Source organism: Oncorhynchus mykiss, chromosome 12 (genome assembly GCF_013265735.2).
Source record: "Oncorhynchus mykiss isolate Arlee chromosome 12, USDA_OmykA_1.1, whole genome shotgun sequence".
In the NCBI taxonomy this organism is placed as follows: domain Eukaryota; kingdom Metazoa; phylum Chordata; class Actinopteri; order Salmoniformes; family Salmonidae; genus Oncorhynchus; species Oncorhynchus mykiss.
Window position 1 is genome coordinate 73,111,500 of NC_048576.1, and position 17,610 is coordinate 73,129,109.

General features: G+C 39.8%; 1 protein-coding gene across 3 annotated transcripts; it reads left to right on the plus strand.

Moving 5' to 3' along the window:
* The first annotated feature begins 4,143 nt into the window (after nucleotides 1-4,143).
* On the plus strand, nucleotides 4,144-16,408 carry LOC110538279 (putative E3 ubiquitin-protein ligase UNKL). 3 transcript variants are annotated; one of them, XM_021624994.2, is made up of 16 exons: nucleotides 4,144-4,277; nucleotides 5,098-5,307; nucleotides 8,317-8,493; nucleotides 9,541-9,707; nucleotides 10,370-10,505; nucleotides 10,600-10,717; nucleotides 10,848-10,932; nucleotides 11,028-11,188; nucleotides 11,644-11,832; nucleotides 12,379-12,432; nucleotides 13,079-13,256; nucleotides 13,363-13,452; nucleotides 13,551-13,784; nucleotides 13,942-14,135; nucleotides 14,253-14,510; nucleotides 14,719-16,408. In XM_021624994.2, the coding sequence occupies exons 1-16, from the start codon at nucleotides 4,213-4,215 to the stop codon at nucleotides 14,872-14,874; spliced, it is 2,472 nt and encodes an 823-aa protein (XP_021480669.2). In that variant the 5' UTR covers nucleotides 4,144-4,212; the 3' UTR covers nucleotides 14,875-16,408. The 3 variants fall into 3 exon arrangements, with proteins under 3 accessions (XP_021480669.2, XP_021480671.2, XP_021480672.2); XM_021624996.2 differs by having other exon boundaries at nucleotides 9,574-9,707; XM_021624997.2 differs by lacking the exon at nucleotides 11,644-11,832.
* The last annotated feature ends 1,202 nt before the right edge of the window (nucleotides 16,409-17,610 follow it).

The following is a 17,610-nucleotide window of genomic DNA, read 5'->3' on the forward strand; positions in this document are numbered from 1 at the left end:
TGCTTTGCAGCAGAGATTATGTAAAATATTTCACAGTAGTATTTTCCTTACTGTAAAACATTACAGCATCCCTCTAAATTTACAGCAGGGATTCTGTAATATGTTTTACAATAAGGAAAATAGTACTGTAAAATATATTACAGCATCTCTGCTGTAAACAAAATTACAGTATTAAGCTTGCAACTCTAATGCTGTAAATTTACAAGGAAAAGTTTTACGGTGTAACTCACAAATAAACCATGACCTGTAAATATGTAAAAGATATTTCACAAATATTGACCATGTGTCACTTAAGCAATAAGGCACGAGGGGTTGTGGTATATGGCCAATATACCATGGCTAAGGGCTGTTCCTATGCATGACGCATCGCGGAGTGAGGTGGCGGATGGTCTCCTGAGGGATCTCCTCCCAGACCTGGACTAAGGCATCCGCCAACTCCTGGACAGTCTGTGGTGCAACATGGCGTTGGTGGATGGAGCGAGACATGATGCCCCAGATGTGCTCAATTGGATTCAGGTCTGGGGAACGGGCGGGCCAGTCCATAGCATCAATGCCTTCCTCTTGCAGGAACTGCTGACACACTCCAGCCACATAAGGTCTAGCATTGTCTTGCATTAGGAGGAACCCAGGGCCAACCGCACCAGCATATGGACTCACAAGGGGTCTGAGGATCTCCTCTCGGTACCTAATGGCAGTCAGGCTACCTCTGGCGAGCACATGGAGGGCTGTGCGGCCCCCCAAAGAAATGCCACCCCACACCATGACTGACCCACCGCCAAACCGGTCATAGTGGAGGATGTTGCAGGCAGCAGAACGTTCTCCACGGCGTCTCCAGACTCTGTCACGTCTGTCACGTGCTCAGTGTGAACCTGCTTTCATCTGTGAAGAGCACAGGGCGCCAGTGGCGAATTTGCCAATCTTGGTGTTCTCTGGCAAATGCCAAACGTCCTACACGGTGTTGGGCTGTAAGCACAACCCCCACCTGTGGACGTTGGGAACTCATACCACCCTCATGGAGTCTGTTTCTGACCGTTTGAGCAGACACATGCACATTTGTGGCCTGCTGGAGGTCATTTTGCAGGGCTCTGGCAGTGCTCCTCCTTGCACAAAGGTGGAGGTAGCGGTCCTGCTGTTGGGTTGTTGCCCTCCTACGGCCTCCTCCACGTCTCCTGATGTACTGGCCTGTCTCCTGGTAGCGCCTCCATGCTCTGGACACTACGCTGATAGACACAGCAAACCTTCTTGCCACAGCTCGCATTGATGTGCCATCCTGGATGATCTGCACTACCTGAGCCACTTGTGTGAGTTGTAGACTCCGTCTCATGCTACCACTAGAGTGAAAGCACCACCAGCATTCAAAAGTGACCAAAACATCAGCCAGGAAGCATAGGAACTGAGAAGTGGTCTGTAGTCACCACCTGCAGAACCACTCCTTTATTGAGGGTGTCTTGCTAATTGCCTATAATTTCCACCTGTTGTCTTCCTAAGTGGACGGTTTGATTTCACAGAAGTGTGATTGACTTGGAGTACATTTGCACAACAGCATGTGAAATGTATTGTCAATATGTGTTGCTTCCTAAGTGGACAGTTTGATTTCACAGAAGTGTGATTGATTTGGAGTTACATTTGCACAACAGCATGTGAAATGTATTGTCAATCAGTGTTGCTTCCTAAGTGGACAGTTTGATTTCACAGAAGTGTGATTGACTTGGAGTTACATTGTGTTGTTTAAGTGTTCCCTTTATTTTTTTTGAGCAGTGTAATTCAACATAGATCACACATAAAACTACAATTTGAACAAATGTAGAACGATTTGTGAGCAAATGTTCAGAAATCCCTAACATTTAAATATGTGGAATGTACATTTGCACATTCAAAAAGTGCTTGTGGATCTGTATTCTGTGTTTACAGAATGTTGAGATTTTCTCCCTCACCTGTCCATGTACTGCAATCCACAAATGTAGCTTCAGATGAGTCGGCTATCTCTATTCATTGGATAATCTTTGTCACGTGACGAGCAATGATGAATTTACATCACGACTGTGCACTTCTTGTTCTTAGCTAGAAGAAAGAACAGCTCCATGAAATGTGAGTATAACGTTTATTTATTCAACAAATGATGTTAAAATGTTCAACAAAGGACTTTCGTATGAATATTACATTAGACCATTGGGTGCATGCAATGCCGAGTGTGTGTATCGACAGCTAGCAGGCGATCTCGTCACCTGTTCAGACAAACCACCTAAATTAAATTTACTAACGTTAGCGGTGGTTGAAAAAGCACCCAGTTGTCATACTTGATTAAAAGTAAAGATACCTTTAATAGAAAATGAGTCAAGTAAAAGTCATCCAGTAAAACACTACTTGAGTAAAAGTCTAAAGTATTTGTTTTGAAATATACTTAAGTATCAAAAGTAAATGTAATTGCTAAAATATACATATGTATCGAAAGTAAAAATAATTTCAAATTCCTTCTATTAATAAACGGCACCATTTTTAAAATTGTATTTACGGAAAGCCAGAGGTATACTCCAACACTCAGACATAATTTACAAATGAAACATTTGTGTTTAGTGAGTCCATCAGATCAGAGGCAGTAGAGATGACCAGGGATGTTCTCTTGGTAAGTGTGTGAATTTGACCAATTTTCTGTTGCTAAGCATTCAAAATGTAACGAGTACTTTTGGGTGTCAGGGAAAATGTATGGAGTAAAAAGTACATTATTTTCTTTAGGAATGTAGTGAAGTAAAACTTGTCAAGTACAGAAACCCCAAAACACTACTTTAATAGTACTTTGAAATATTTTTACAACACTGCTTAATAGTTAATTGTTAATTCAGGAATGTGTCAATTATGAAGAACTACTCAGTAAAAAAAATCTGAGTTGGTGATCTGGCTAGCAAGCTAAATTGAAATGTTGCAAATCATCTTTGTCAATCTGTTGTCTTTCAGGGACTTAACAGGGCAATTGATGCTTTGGCAGGACAAATCACTCTTTCCCGACTGGTGTGGAGGCTTTGAGAAATAGTAACATTATCTGATTAGAAATGTTAGAAAGCCAGCTACTGTTTTCTGCTCCGTTTAGGCTTGCAAGCTAGCCAAGTCATTTGTTGTGCATCCTTAGATAAATGTATTAATGTTGTTTCCTAGTCAATACATGCATTCTGTGTCTGAGTACTGTCAATACATCTCTGTATTGTGTTGTATCGTTGAGTGGCTGGGCAATTTTGCCTGTTCAATAAAAGGCAAAGTTGTAAAAATTATTAACCTGACAATAACGCTTGATCAGCTACTGACCCACACAAGTGGCTCAGGTAGTGCAGATCATCCAGGATGGCACATCAATGCGAATTATTAACCTGACAATAACGCTTGACCAGCTACTGACCCTACTGCAACTCCCCACTAGTCAATCTCCCATTTATTTCAAACCTTTCCTTAGTTGTTTGATCTGACAGCTGACTCGCCCAAGGACCCACAGCAGCGTTTCCCAAAAACGGTCCTGGGGACCCAAAGAGGTGGACTTTTTGAGGTTTTGTCCTAGCAATTGATTATTTGAATCAGCTGTCAAGACCAACCTGTACAAACACTCCTTTACCCCTAATGGCCATTGCCCTTTGCAGGCAGGCAAGTAAGTCTGTGAACAGGAACTGGTATCAATGTCCTTGGTCATCATAACATGGGGATGATGATGGTAATGTGATGGTGTTGCTGATGATGATTTTGGTAAGCATATTTTTTGATGTGATTCGAGGATGTATGTGATTCGAGGATGTGCACAGTGCGCTTTGCTTGTTATGTAACTTTGTACTATTGCTATTTTTACAGATCCACATGCACTTTTTGAATGCGCAAATACACTTTCCACAGTTGTAAATGTTAGGGATTTCTGAATATTTGCGCACAAATCTTTGTACATTTGTTCAAATTGTAGTTTTATTTGTGAGCTATGTTGAATATATTTACAGATCATATTTATTTCTTGATTTATGGTTAATATTTGTGAAATATTTATAGTTTCACAGATCATGGTTTAATTTGTGAAATGTATATACATATTTCTGGACTAAAGTTTTATTTGTGAGTTATGTTGAATATACGCACGGATCGTGGTAGACACATTTACAGAATAAAGAAACAAATCTCACTCCGTACGTAAATGGAACGAAACGGAACAGTTCGCGCAGGCGCGTTTCATTGTTTTGACTGAAAATGCCGTCGGTTTCGAAAACGGCGGCGAACGCTTCTCCTCAAACCGAGAAACCAACCCACTATACGTAAGTAAAGCAAACGTTAAATGGACAAAGACGTATTCCTTAAAATATCGTGCTTCTTTTATGTACAGAATATTGTTTTATAGTTGGACTGCTTGATATTTCTTCACTCGTAGTGCAGTAAAACATGGTGCTTTTCCTTTTGTAAATTCTTCCCAATGCACGCAGTTAGCCTAGCGCTAACTTACTAGATACGTATTCAAATTGATACAGTAACTGAATTTTAACAAGTACGTGTGTATAATTGTATTGTGTGACCGTGAAAATGTTCCACATAAAAAAGAGGCGTAACATTAAAAAGCGGAATTCGCAGGAACTTGGTTGGTGGTTAACGTTAGCTAGCCAGTCAACGTGCTAGCGTGGACTGGGTAACGTTAGCGAAGTTGAATGGTTTGCCAGCCAGCAGTGTTATCCTTTTCCTCTTTCTACCTCGGCCTTATTTGCTGTCTGTCTACGCATATGTTTTGACGTACGTCTGGTTGTTTGATAGAAGGCAACGTCGAAAATCTTGCGTGGATTGTATGTGAATGGTCAAGGTAGATAGCTACTAGCTATCACTACCAAGTAGTTTTATCAGTTCGAGTGATTGTAAAATTCAGCTACATCGCTAGCTAGTGTCAATCAAATATTCGTTGTAGATGGTGTAAACGTTTATCTCCTTTAGCATAGATATTTTTTTTCTTTAAATTTAAAATAGCGAAGCTGTAATATTTATATCAAAGTTAGATGTGATATTCCCCTTGAGCTTTGGACTCTGATACTTTTTTACACGATGTCAGGTGGTGTCTTTCATTAACAACGCCTTTGTCTTTCCATTTTGCAGATATTTGAAGGAGTTTAGGACCGAACAGTGCCCCCTCTTCTTGCAGCACAAGTGCACACAACATAGACCCTTTACATGTTTTCATTGGCATTTCCTCAACCAGAGGCGACGACGACCGATTAGAAGAAGAGATGGAACTTTTAACTACAGCCCTGACGTTTATTGCACAAAATATGACGAGACTACGGGCATTTGCCCAGATGGAGAGGAGTAAGTGTGAAGCTTCAATTTTTTTTCTTCTGTGAATTATTATTGTCTGGTTAGATTGTTGTTACTGTATCATGCTTATCAATGTTGTGGCTGTTGTTCATTCCGGTTGAGAATTAACTCAATTTGTGCAGGTTGCCAGTTTAGTGAGCACTTATAACGGTGTTGCTAATATTTTATGAATGCTGCATTGTTTCAGTAGGAAGTCAGATTCATGCGAATTCCTGAAGTGAATGATCCTCGTTGCACAGAATTCAGCTCGCACTACGAGCTTGGTGATGACCTAGCTTGCACATGGTGTTGTTGACTTGTCTATTGTTCGAGCTAATGTCGACCCGCATGGCCTCCTATGGCCCCGAAGTGGGACGACAGACGTTCTCAATAATGCGGAACCAATTGAATGATTCAACCACACTCATTGTCATTTCATGGATGTTTTTTTGTAATTCTCGCTGGACACGTCTGTTTTGAGCTGCAGAGTGGGGTTGAGCTTCTTCCTCCAGTTTGCGAGGAAACGATGAACACACCCCCTGTTTTCTTGCTCATGATTGAACCGCCTTTGCACATAGCCTTCTCCCATTGGTCGAACAAGCAATGTTTATTGTTCATGAGTCCGTTGAAAATGAGATCGCTTTGAACGAGTTTCTGCTTTGTATTTGTATCCTTAAATGTTGTTAAAAGTACTTATACATGGATGTGTCTGGTTTTTACCACTTGCACTTTATCATTATGATCATTGAATCCTAAGAAGCATGAATTGATACTTTTCCGTGTGGTTTCATGCAAGTACAATTCAAGTATCAGCTCAGCCTAAACATAACTACTCTTTTATGGTAATTAATAGAGATATACCGAGGGGTAGAAATGGAGTATGTAAGTCTTTATATATTCTTGCTCTATTATTTAATGGCTACTGCAGCATTTTCAGGCCCAACCCTCAAAGCATCAGCTAATTTCACTTTATTTTTTAAAACAAAATCAGAGGAACATATTTTGAATGTTTGGGGTATGCAGCTCATTCTTAGAACTGTAGTTTTCATTACTGGTGTGACATCAATCTACTGAAAATGAAAGTAACAAAGAATAGGCCTTATGAGCCTACATATTGTGTCTTTACAAATCATGATAATGATAGCATAAACAAATGGTAATAGCCTAAAATATTTGTGACATGATATAGCGTGTCAGGTTGGGCGGATACAGTTTGTCACTTGAGATTACATATGAGAAGGCTTGTGGTGGTGCGGATAGACACCAAAGGAAGGATGAATAAAATTAATAAATTAGCAGTTCATCTGCATCTAACTAAAATAAAAGCTACAGTATTCAGTTACCAGGTGTAACAAAGTCACAGGGTTATTGTAGAAAAAAACACACAAAAAAGAATGCTACCCTGTAGTGAAGGGGGAACTTACATATCAGGATATTATTTTTGACGATATATCCTATTCACAATATATTATTTATGCTATAGTTGCTGGTACCTACACCAAATCTCCAGTATTTTCCTTCATAGAGAACAAGCTATCTTCTTTTTCAATAGGGAGCCAATCGCAATCCTTATTGTATCAGCACTTAAGTATTGAAATAGAATTGTGAAGTCCCAGGCATTTCCCAGCCCTACTAACCTGTCCTGAGTAATATTACAAAATGCTTATGCTTGGCCCACTGGAGCAGATGTACTTGTTAGTATACTTACTGACAGCTCTATCAGTTAAAATGTTAATATTTTTCTTTGATCCTTTATTTAACTAGGCAAGTCAAATTCTAATTTTCAATGACGGCCTAGGAACAGTGGGTTGACTGCCTTGTTCAGGGTCAGAACAACAGATTTTTACCTTGTCAGCTCAGGGATTCGTTCTTGCAACCTTTCACTTACTAGTCCAATGCTCTAACCACTAGGCTACCGGCCACCCAATGTGTTGGTTATGGATTTTACAAGTCTCCCTACAAAATTAACAGAATTAAAGGTTCACTGAAAGGAAGCAAGCTATACAGCTAACAACCTAGCCTATTTAATAAGACAGGATTGATGTTCTAGATTATATCTTGAGAAAGATGCTGTTCAACATTAAGAAGAACAGCTCTGAAACATGATACTCAAGCCACTTCTATAATTTGGGCCTATTTGTGTCAGAGCACCATAAAGAAATTGAGTAACTCAAGACGTCTCACTCACTAGTTCAATGACAATCATCAATGGCACCGGTCTGGTTAAAGTGTGTTGGTCAGATCCACAGTTTAGTGATATCTAGAGGTAGAGACTAGCTGTGATGTTGAAAGTATTTGTGGCAAATGTGTAGCATACTGAATACTTTATAGTGGTTTATCATTGAGAGGTTGAGTTCCAGTTTCCTATATCAGTGTATTTGGAATTTCACAGCAGAAAGTAAACGATGTTCCTCAATTCAACCTGCTGTTATATTGAAAGTTCTATACAATATTTAAACTCTGCCTGAGAGCGAGCACTTGCACTCTCTATTCCTCATTCTACCAGTGGTTGCTCTCTTCTCGTGACATCACATCTGTTGCCATGGTTACTGCTAAGGAGTAAAGCTTTTTGCTGTTTTTGAGGAAATAATTTGTTTTCAATGTGAATTTGAGCACATTCATAGCGATGTATTATTTCTGTTCAATTCCTCACCATACATCAAAGCCTGTGAGAGCGCTGTATCTATAAAAGGCGTTGCATTCCTCTGACTCCCACTGTGGGCATTGGCTACATTTTTGTTTGTCTGATGTGCATATTAAGCACCAAGAAGAACGGTTGCCACTAATACAGGGAGGAAGACCGATATCTCATTATGCTCTGTAACTCATTCCTTTAGCCTCGGTCTGTTTCCTTTCAATTAAAATCTGTGGAATGACTTCTTAGGAAAAGCACAGCATAGAATTCTAGAAACATAGGATAGAGACCGATTTTATGCAGATTGTATCTCTGTCACATCAAATCCTGATAATTTTAATGAGGAAGTCTGCATTTGTCTAATCATCGCTTCCTTTCCTGTCTAGCTGTCCTTACTTGCACCGGACCACTGGTGACACAGAGCGCAAGTACCATCTTCGTTATTACAAGACTGGTACCTGTATCCATGAAACTGATGCCCGCGGGCACTGCGTGAAGAACGGCCTACACTGCGCCTTTGCCCATGGCCCACATGATCTCCGCCCCCCTGTCTATGATATCAGGTGATCTATCATGCCTTTAGTAACCACTCTGTTCTCACAGTGTCATACCATCAACAAACATGTGAATAGGCTTGTTAAGCCAGTTGGCTGAGTACACAACGATAAATCATGCAAGGTCTGACCATGCACTGACAAAATGTACCAACTGATTCCATTCGTACATCATAGTTTTAATGAAATTCTTAAATTTACCCGTAGACTATATTTTTGAAGCTGTCAACCCCTTCTCTACCATTGTTAGTGTTACTTTGATTCAACATGGTACGTCTAGCTGTCTCCGCTGAAGTGATAATAGTCTGTATCCACTCCAGTACATGCCCATACATGGCAGTGGGAGAATGAAGCGTGTTCATCTATTTTCTTAGCTCAATTAGTCTCCCTGATGCCTCTCAAATTGGCTGGGCTAAGAGCAGATGAAACTACAATTTTATCTTCATAGACATCAGTCATAGTGTACTTATTGCCAGGGTTGATGTTGGTTTTGTTGAGTACCATTTACTGTGCAAACAATTAAAGTGTTAAATTAAAGTGTTATTGTTATTTCTTTAAAGGGATGAAAGATTCAGTGGTATATTTGAAGTAATATCCCCCCACATCTTAGATGGATACAAAAAGTAGGCCAATCTGTATAATGCAAGCAATGGACTTAACCGTAACAATAACATACATTTGCTATTTTACTATGAATCATGTGTTCACATTTTAAATACCCGTCACTGGAAAATAGCAATACCCTGTCCAACGTCCCATGAATGACATCACCGTGCTTCTACACCTGCATTGCTTGCTGTTTGGGGTTTTAGGCTGGGTTTCTGTACAGCACTTTGAGATATCAGCTGATGTACGAAGGGCTATATAAATAAATTTGATTTGATTTTGATTAAGGAATGGGAGCTTGAAATAATTCAACAAAAACAACAGTAAATGTGGTATCAAAGGCACGCTCAAGCGTTGCCTAGCAACTGTTGAGCAGAACAAGTCTAAGAGCAAGGCATTGCCTGAATATTCTACATTTGTCTCTTTCTCTTTTTTGTTTGTTTTGTGTAGTAGCTCTCTCACTGATCTTCTTCATGTGCACAGAGAGATCCAGGCACAGGAAGCCCTCCAGAATGGCCAGTTGGGATCTGGAGAGGGTATCCCTGATCTACAGCCTGGCGTACTGGCCAGCCAAGCCATGATAGAGAAGACTCTTACAGAGGACCCCCGGTGGCAAGGTGAGCAGCAGACCCATTGATTCTGGTGGCGGTGTCACCCAGTGCCACATTATTTTTCTATTGATTGGATTTCCTTGACCTGTTGTGTTATATTTTGGCATTAGGTCAATAACAGAATGTCTTACACTGAGTATGTTTATATGCACATGAATAAATATTCATATTCAATATTAAACTGATTATGGCAGAGTATGGCATTAGTCATATTAACACCTTACTCTGCTGATCCTAATTGGTGTAAGATCATAATGGTAGTAAGCATACGCCGATTAAAACACCTGGATTTCGGTGCACTCGTTCTCATTATTAGGACATGTAAATGCTTTAATCAGAGTTCAGAGGTGTGCACAAGCTTCCTCCTTTTGAGTATGCATATTAAATATAGTTTTCACATACAAACTTTGTCTGGACTAAGAATCGAAATGTTTTCGCTGGTAGAGCATTTATTTTGATATTTTTTTTAAATCTTTTTTTTTTTTCTGCATTCATCAAAGTCCCGTCAGGTAGCCTGATTTCAGATGTCCATGTAAACAGGATTATTAGGGAACTTGTTCTTGAAAAGCATGTAAATGTTTTAAATCAAGAGATTATATTAATCTGACTATCCACAATAATCGTTTATTGTTTACATGCAACATACTCATTGTGTGCTTTCCTTCCAGACACCAATTTTGTTTTAGCGAACTACAAAACAGAGCAGTGCACCAAGCCTCCACGACTATGCAGACAGGGCTATGCCTGCCCTCACTACCACAATAGTAGAGACAGAAGACGAAATCCACGCAAGTTCAAATACAGGTAGGAGATTAGGACTGTAACAACAAAGAGAATGCCTTTGACAACTGTGTAATAATTCTGTAATATGTAGTTAACCCCTTGAATTATGTGTCAGGTCAACTCCGTGTCCCAATGTGAAACATGGGGATGAGTGGGGCGAGCCATCGAAGTGTGACAGTGGAGACAGCTGTCAATACTGTCACTCACGCACTGAACAGCAGTTCCACCCAGAGGTAAGTGGGACATTTGACACTTTTATAAATGCTTAGCACATTTTGTCTCTTGCAATGGGGAATCTGTCAAACCTTGTTTTGGGAAAATACCACACAGTTATGAGCAGAGAACCTGTCTTTCTCACTTCAGATCTACAAATCCACCAAATGCAATGACATGAGGCAAACTGGTTATTGTCCTAGAGGGCCGTTCTGTGCGTTTGCGCATGTAGAAAGTAAGTGAAGCTCCTCAAAATAAGTCAACGCTGTCTTGCTTGTTGGCAACTTCTCAAACTTAAAACCTCCTGTCTGTGATTGTGTATTTTTTCAGGAATTCCCTCCACGGAAGAGACCATGAACTCGTTGCTAACAGCGATGCAGTCGGGCTCCCAGGCCAAGCTGGGCTCTCAGCAGTATTCAGAGTGTCCGGTCAGCGAGTGGGGCAGCAGTGCACACTCCATCAGCAGCATCAACAACGGCCAAGTGGGGAATGTATGTGATCTGATTACTACTCCCTCTCTTCTCTCCACTGTCTTTTACAAAGGCATCACAGTTTGAATGAAAAACATGCCGTCTATAGATTAGACCCTGAAAAGACATTTAAGCTGTTAACTTTCCTTATTTGTTACACCTTTGTTTTGTATATTCTTGTCATTTTATGTTTCCGTTCTTCTGTTTTCTGTACTTGCCTTGTATTTCACTAGTCTGTAACATCATTTTGTTTCTGGTAGTACTAGTGCACCAAGAAATATACAGCGTAATTTAAATTAATATAGGATTCAACAGAAACCAAACTTTAACAATTCAGTGAAATTTTCTCTCTCTGAAGCCAATATTCCATCTAAACATCTTCAGTTATCATCTGCTCTCTGGCCTCGTTAAGAAAGCTGGGCTTGTTTGGCTGGCTCTAAAACCCTATTAAGATCATGTGTACTTCTCTCCCTCAGGTTTCATATTCTAATAGTCCGACTGTAACGCCAAGCTCAGGAAGCAACAGTTCATTGTCCCCAATCGGACCCATCGGCAGGTCCAAATGCTTAACTAATGGTAGCTTATGTTCAGAGTCCACCACGTCAAGTGTGTCATCTCTGACGTCTAACTATCCCAAAGCGCCGGGCTTTGAACGCGAGGATCAGGTACTACAATAAGACTGCTCTCTCTCTTTCCCCGTCCTTATGGGAAGACCCCTGTACTCCGCTTAGTGTAGGGCCTGACCCACTGCTATACACACTTTGGTCATAGTTTCCATTCTTTTGATTTATTTCTATATTCAATTATTTGTCAGTCACTTTTTTTATGTTGTCATTTTTTATAAATTTGTGATGACTTAGTGAATACCGAAATTAACAACCAAGGCAAAAACAAATAATAGTTTACCCATTCCAGGTCAAATTCCATGTTGTGCTTAACATTTTATGAACCTAGATTAGACATTGTTTGGATATGTGACTTGTATTCATGTTATATATTAGTTATAAAACAAATGTCTGCTTATTTAGTTTTAGACTGTCTTAATGGGTTGTGGTGATTACATTAGACATTTTCTCTCTTTTGATAGGGCTGCAGATGACTGATTTATTAACTGAATTTTCTTCACTTTTAAGAAAGGTGTTGGCTTTCTAAGACCCAGCCAATTGCTGGGTTTAAGTGTTGGGTCATGTGAATGTGCTGTCTGTTTTCAGATAAAGAACTATAAGGGACATATCGATCAAAAGATGATGGACCTAGACAAGCAGGTGAATAACTTAAGCATTTGTTGCTGCCTTTGTATTTCTAGAGGCTAGTGACCGTGTTTCCCCTATATTAATTTATTGCCAGTCCAAAAAATATGATTTATGGAGAATCATTTTCATTTTAAGTGTAAACTTAAATGACAAAACCAGATATAAAGCATGTAGAAAGATAATGGAGCTATATATATTTTTTAAATAAGACCAAAAATAAAAACTATACAGTCAGGGAGAGTATAAAATTCAAAAAATGGCATGGGACCCCCATTGATATGTTCATGTTTGAGTCACTGATAGCATAAGCCATGGCAAAATGTGTAGAATTGCAGGAACTTAGATTTAAAACTGCAATTTTGCCACCTATGCTGAAAATAAACATAGGGGAAACACTGTTAGTGATATGTAGAACATTTTCTATTTAAAGGTATTCCTGTGGAGGCAAAGGGGTTTTGCTGTTATAATTTCAAAGTCATTGGGATCCGTCCAATCGACTTGATAAAAAGGCCTATTCATGATCTCCCATCTAAAGCATATGACCAGGCACGGTGTCTGTGGCTTGTCTTCTTAACCGAGCACCAATGTAGTAAAGCTAAGGATTGCTCAAAATGACACTATTAATGAAACAGCCTTGCTATTTACGCCTCTTTTACAGACACACAATAGTGTATTCTCTGGGATGAACCCTCTGGCATCCAGCATAACCTCCAGTATAGAATCTAGCCTGGCCTCTAGTATTGGATCAGATAGTTCCTCACCCACCACCTTATCAACAATGAATGCAAAAGCAACCCCATTCTATCCTGGGAGCAATACTGTGGAGTCAGTTATAGGTAAGTGTACTTGTATTGTACAAACTTGTTTGAGGGGTGAATGTACCTCTTTATACAGGGAATACTTATTTTCCTAATAAAAAAAGCTACTTGCCTTTTCTTTCAGGTTCTGCACTTGACCTGAATTTTTGTGACATCAATGTTGCCTCTCTTGATAAAGAGTTTGAGGAGCAAGAAAACAACAGTCTTGGTTTAAGTAAGCAAACCTTTTTTGAAACATTGAACACAATTGACTTAAGTGTGTTCTGCATTTTTAAATTGCGAAGTTGATTTATGCTTCCCGTTGCCCTCTAGGTCAAAGGATGTTGGGAGGATCCGCTCCGGTCAACATTCCTGGCTCCCTTGCACGGTCTTCTTCATTGAATTCCAACTCATCGCTCTCTGCCTCCCCTCTGAGCTCTCTCTCCCAGTCCCTGTCCCAGTGCCTGTTGTCAGGAATGGCTCCACAGCAGACTCAACCTCAGGGCCTGCTAACCAAACCTGAGCATGGCCTTCTGGGAACACCTACCTCCTCTCAGAACTCTCTGGGTAAGTTAACAATATAATATTTACTAGCAATCTTGACAAACATGCAAGAGTGAGCATTCTTTTACTTATGAGGCATCATCAATAATTTTATAAATGCAACACATTTTTTAGTTTTTGTGCTTTGACATGAAACAATTGTCCTGATCCCACCTTATAGGTTTGAATGGGGGAGCTAGCAGCATATGGGACTTTGTGAGTGGCAACTTCTCTCCTAGCCCATCACCAGTGTTCAGCAGCCTGGGCTCCACCACTGTGAGCAGCAGCGCTGATCTGAACCGGCTCTTCAGGGAGCTGGACGAGGCCAAGAGGAAGATCAAGCAATGGGAAGACGCGTGGCACCAGGTCAAGCAGGTCAGTCACTAGTCCCATGCAAGAACTATGACATGAACTAAAGGCACTGTCTCCGTAAGTAATACATCCCGACCCTTGTTAAACCAATTATATATTTGAAATGTCTGTCTGTTCCAGGCATGCGAGGCCTGGCAGAAAGACTCCCATGATGCAAAAGAACAAGCAAAGTCAGCCGAGGCGGAGCGGCAGCTGGCAGAGCAGACGCGAGAGGACACAGAGCGCAAGCTGAAGGAGCTCCAGGGGGACTTTGACGTGCTGTGTCGCTCCCCTGGCACACCCCTGCTTAGAAGCTATGGAGACCTGGACCAGCTCCCTCTACCAAAGCTCCACTCCATCCAGAGCCAGCTGCGCACTGATCTAGACCTTATAGACGGGGTAAGACGGGCCAGATACTAAGCACATTCTTATTTATAGTGATCAGGATATACATTATGGCAGACTTTAGCCTAGTGAAGCATTAAAAAAAAAATATATATATATATATATATATATATATTTTTTTTTTAAAGATCTTGCTAGGAATCATTGTATTGAGTTATTATGTTGCGAGTAGTTTCTGATACCTCTTCTCTTCCCAACACAGGTATTATATCAGCTTCAGTCAAAGAAATGTATAGTTTGCCAAACGCATGATCGTTGCATAGTCCTGCAGCCTTGCCAACATTATGTACTTTGTAAGAACTGTGCACCTAGTAAATCAGAATGTCCATACTGTAAGACAAAAATATTGAAGTGGTGATGTACAATTATTCAAGGTACTACTTAAGGAATTTGCCCTTTGAAGAACTACTAATACATGCTTACATTTTATAAATAGCATTTTGTTTCACTATTTCATATAGTAGTTTAATTTGAACTACATAAATGGTGTTTGATAAATCAAGTACTTAAATGTAATATGTTATTTTGTATTGATCACTTACATTTTCCAAAAAGTTTGGGCATCCATTGTTCAAGTGGGCCTAATTTGACTTTATCACTGAAACACATCAGTCAAACATTATTATTAGTATTGCAACCATCTTTGTGAAGATTGATTTCTTGTAAAGCACTTTGTTGACCTGGGAATTTGTTAAAGGGTATTTTAGAAATTAGCTTTGAGCTGTTTTTGTTAGATTTCTATATTTTTTTCTTAATATGCTAATGTATCAAGCTTTTGTGTGTACTGTGAAACATACTATAATATTTCATGTTTCCTATTGTTAAATCATGGTATAGTTCTATATATCTTGTTAGTTTTCATAGAAAAGTGCTAAACAATAGTTTCTACTTTTCATTCTTTAATTTATACCTTTCCATCAAAAAAGTACACACTTTTGAATGCATTTTAGGCATAACCAGCAGCTGTAATATCAGTAAGGCACATTTATGCTAAAGCAGTTAGGAAATCAATTACTGTGTCTTTTAGTGATTACTGAATTGTTCATTATGTAATTGTTAGAGGAGCATGTCTTGATGTACATAAGTCTGACATGGTGAATTTGATAGGATTCCTACTAGCTCTCAAACATGTCTAGAACATATCTGATACTTGGCTTCTACTCTAGTCTCAAGTGCCTTGCCTTAGATGATAACCATGACCATCGATTCTTAGAGGATTGTTGTAAAAGCAGACGCAGGTAGTCAAAGCCTCTGCACATATATCTACTTAATTTTGTTACTTTGCATCATGTGTATTGCCCAATCCTATGTCAAAGTATTTCCTCAGATTATAGTTGTATGAAGATATACATCTTGTCAGTGCCTGTGTCCTGACTTCACGCATACAAAACATAAAACAATATATTTTCCTTGTCTACACAGGCAATGGTGCTTTTTGATGCGGCTTCAGTATAATTTCAAATTACCATTTTTGATTTAGTGTTTGGGAGTATGCAAGCAAGGAAACAACTCTGGTCTTGTTTGTAAACCAGATAAAAACAGGCTCCGCTATACATTTTAGACTGGTGTTTGTTGTAAGATGCATCATTGGTGTTGAACCTGTAAATTGTGTTTTCAAATATGACAGTGTAATGTGCTTAGCTAGGTTAATCTAATTGAAATGACCTTCTACTGTGTTCAAAATGTATTTTCCCTCACTCTATATCTTGGTCCTTTTAATATTTGCAGCAATTAGTATGTTCAGTAGAAAGAACCTTATATATTCCCAGGTACACGATTTGTAACTTAGTTTGAAAAATTGAGGAATACAATTGTTTACATTTACATGGATGGTAATTCAGAGAAAAACAAAACTTGTGTTTCTCCTAAAATAAAAAAGGTATTGTGATCCCTCATGTTTATCAAGTTAAAATGGCAGGTGAAACAATTTTATTGCATGTCTTATAATCGTCATACGTTAACCAGCTACAAATCTAGATCACTGCCAGATATATTTGTATTGTCAGTCTAGCATACTGTAGAGTCGATCACTTCACTTTTGCAAGCTTTGTTGCTGCTGAGAGAAAGGTGTATACATATAGTTGTAATGCATTTAGATTCTTGAATGTTATTGTGCATACACAGTTCAGACATCAGTAGCCTAATTTCTCACACAATACATTCAAGCATTTTACTTACATACACACACACAGACAGTGGGGAGAACAAGTATTTGATATACTGCCGATTTTGCTGGTTTTCCCACTTACAAAGCATGTAGAGGTCTGTAATTTTTATCATAGGTACACTTCGACTGTGAGAGACAGAATCTAAAACAAAAATACAGAATCACATTGTATGATTAAGTAATTAATTAGCATTTTATTGCATGACAAGTATTTGATACATCAGAAAAGCAGAACTTATTATTTGGTACAGAAACTTGTTTGCAATTACAGAGATCACACGTTTCCTGTAGTTCTTGACCAGGTTTGCACACACTGCAGCAGGGATTTTGGCCCACTTCTCCATACAGACCTTCTCCAGATCCTTCAGGTTTCGGGGCTGTCGCTGGGCAATACGGACTTTCAGCTCCCTCCAAAGATGTTCTATTGAGTTCAGGTCTGGAGACTGGCTAGGCCACTCCAGGACCTTGAGATGCTTCTTACGGGGCCACTCCTTAGTTGCCCTGGCTGTGTGTTTCGGGTCGTTGTCATGCTGGAAGACCCAGCCACGACCCATCTTCAATGTTCTTACTGGGGGAAGGAGGTTGTTGGCCAAGATCTCACGATACATGGCCCCATCCATCCTCCCCTCAATACGGTGCAGTTGTCCTGTCCCCTTTGCAGAAAAGCATCCCCAAAGAATGATGTTTCCACCTCCATGCTTCATGGTTGGGATGGTGTCCTTGGGGTTGTACTCATCCTTCTTCTACCTACAAACACGGCGAGTGGAGTTTAGACCAAAAAGCTCTATTTTTGTCTCATCAGACCACATGACCTTCTCCCATTCCTCCTCTGGATCATCCAGATGGTCATTGGCAAACTTGCGACGGGCCTGGACATGCGCTGGCTTGAGCAGGGGGACCTTGCGTGCGCTGCAGGATTTTAATCCA

Bases quoted from the DNA above. Each gene is read 5' to 3' on its own strand.
- LOC110538279 (XM_021624994.2), top strand. From the start codon at position 4,213: ATGCCGTCGGTTTCGAAAACGGCGGCGAACGCTTCTCCTCAAACCGAG. The intron at 9,708-10,369 runs GTGAGCAGCAGA...CTTTCCTTCCAG, and splicing joins AGAGGACCCCCGGTGGCAAG to ACACCAATTTTGTTTTAGCG. The intron at 10,718-10,847 runs GTAAGTGGGACA...TTCTCACTTCAG, and splicing joins AACAGCAGTTCCACCCAGAG to ATCTACAAATCCACCAAATG.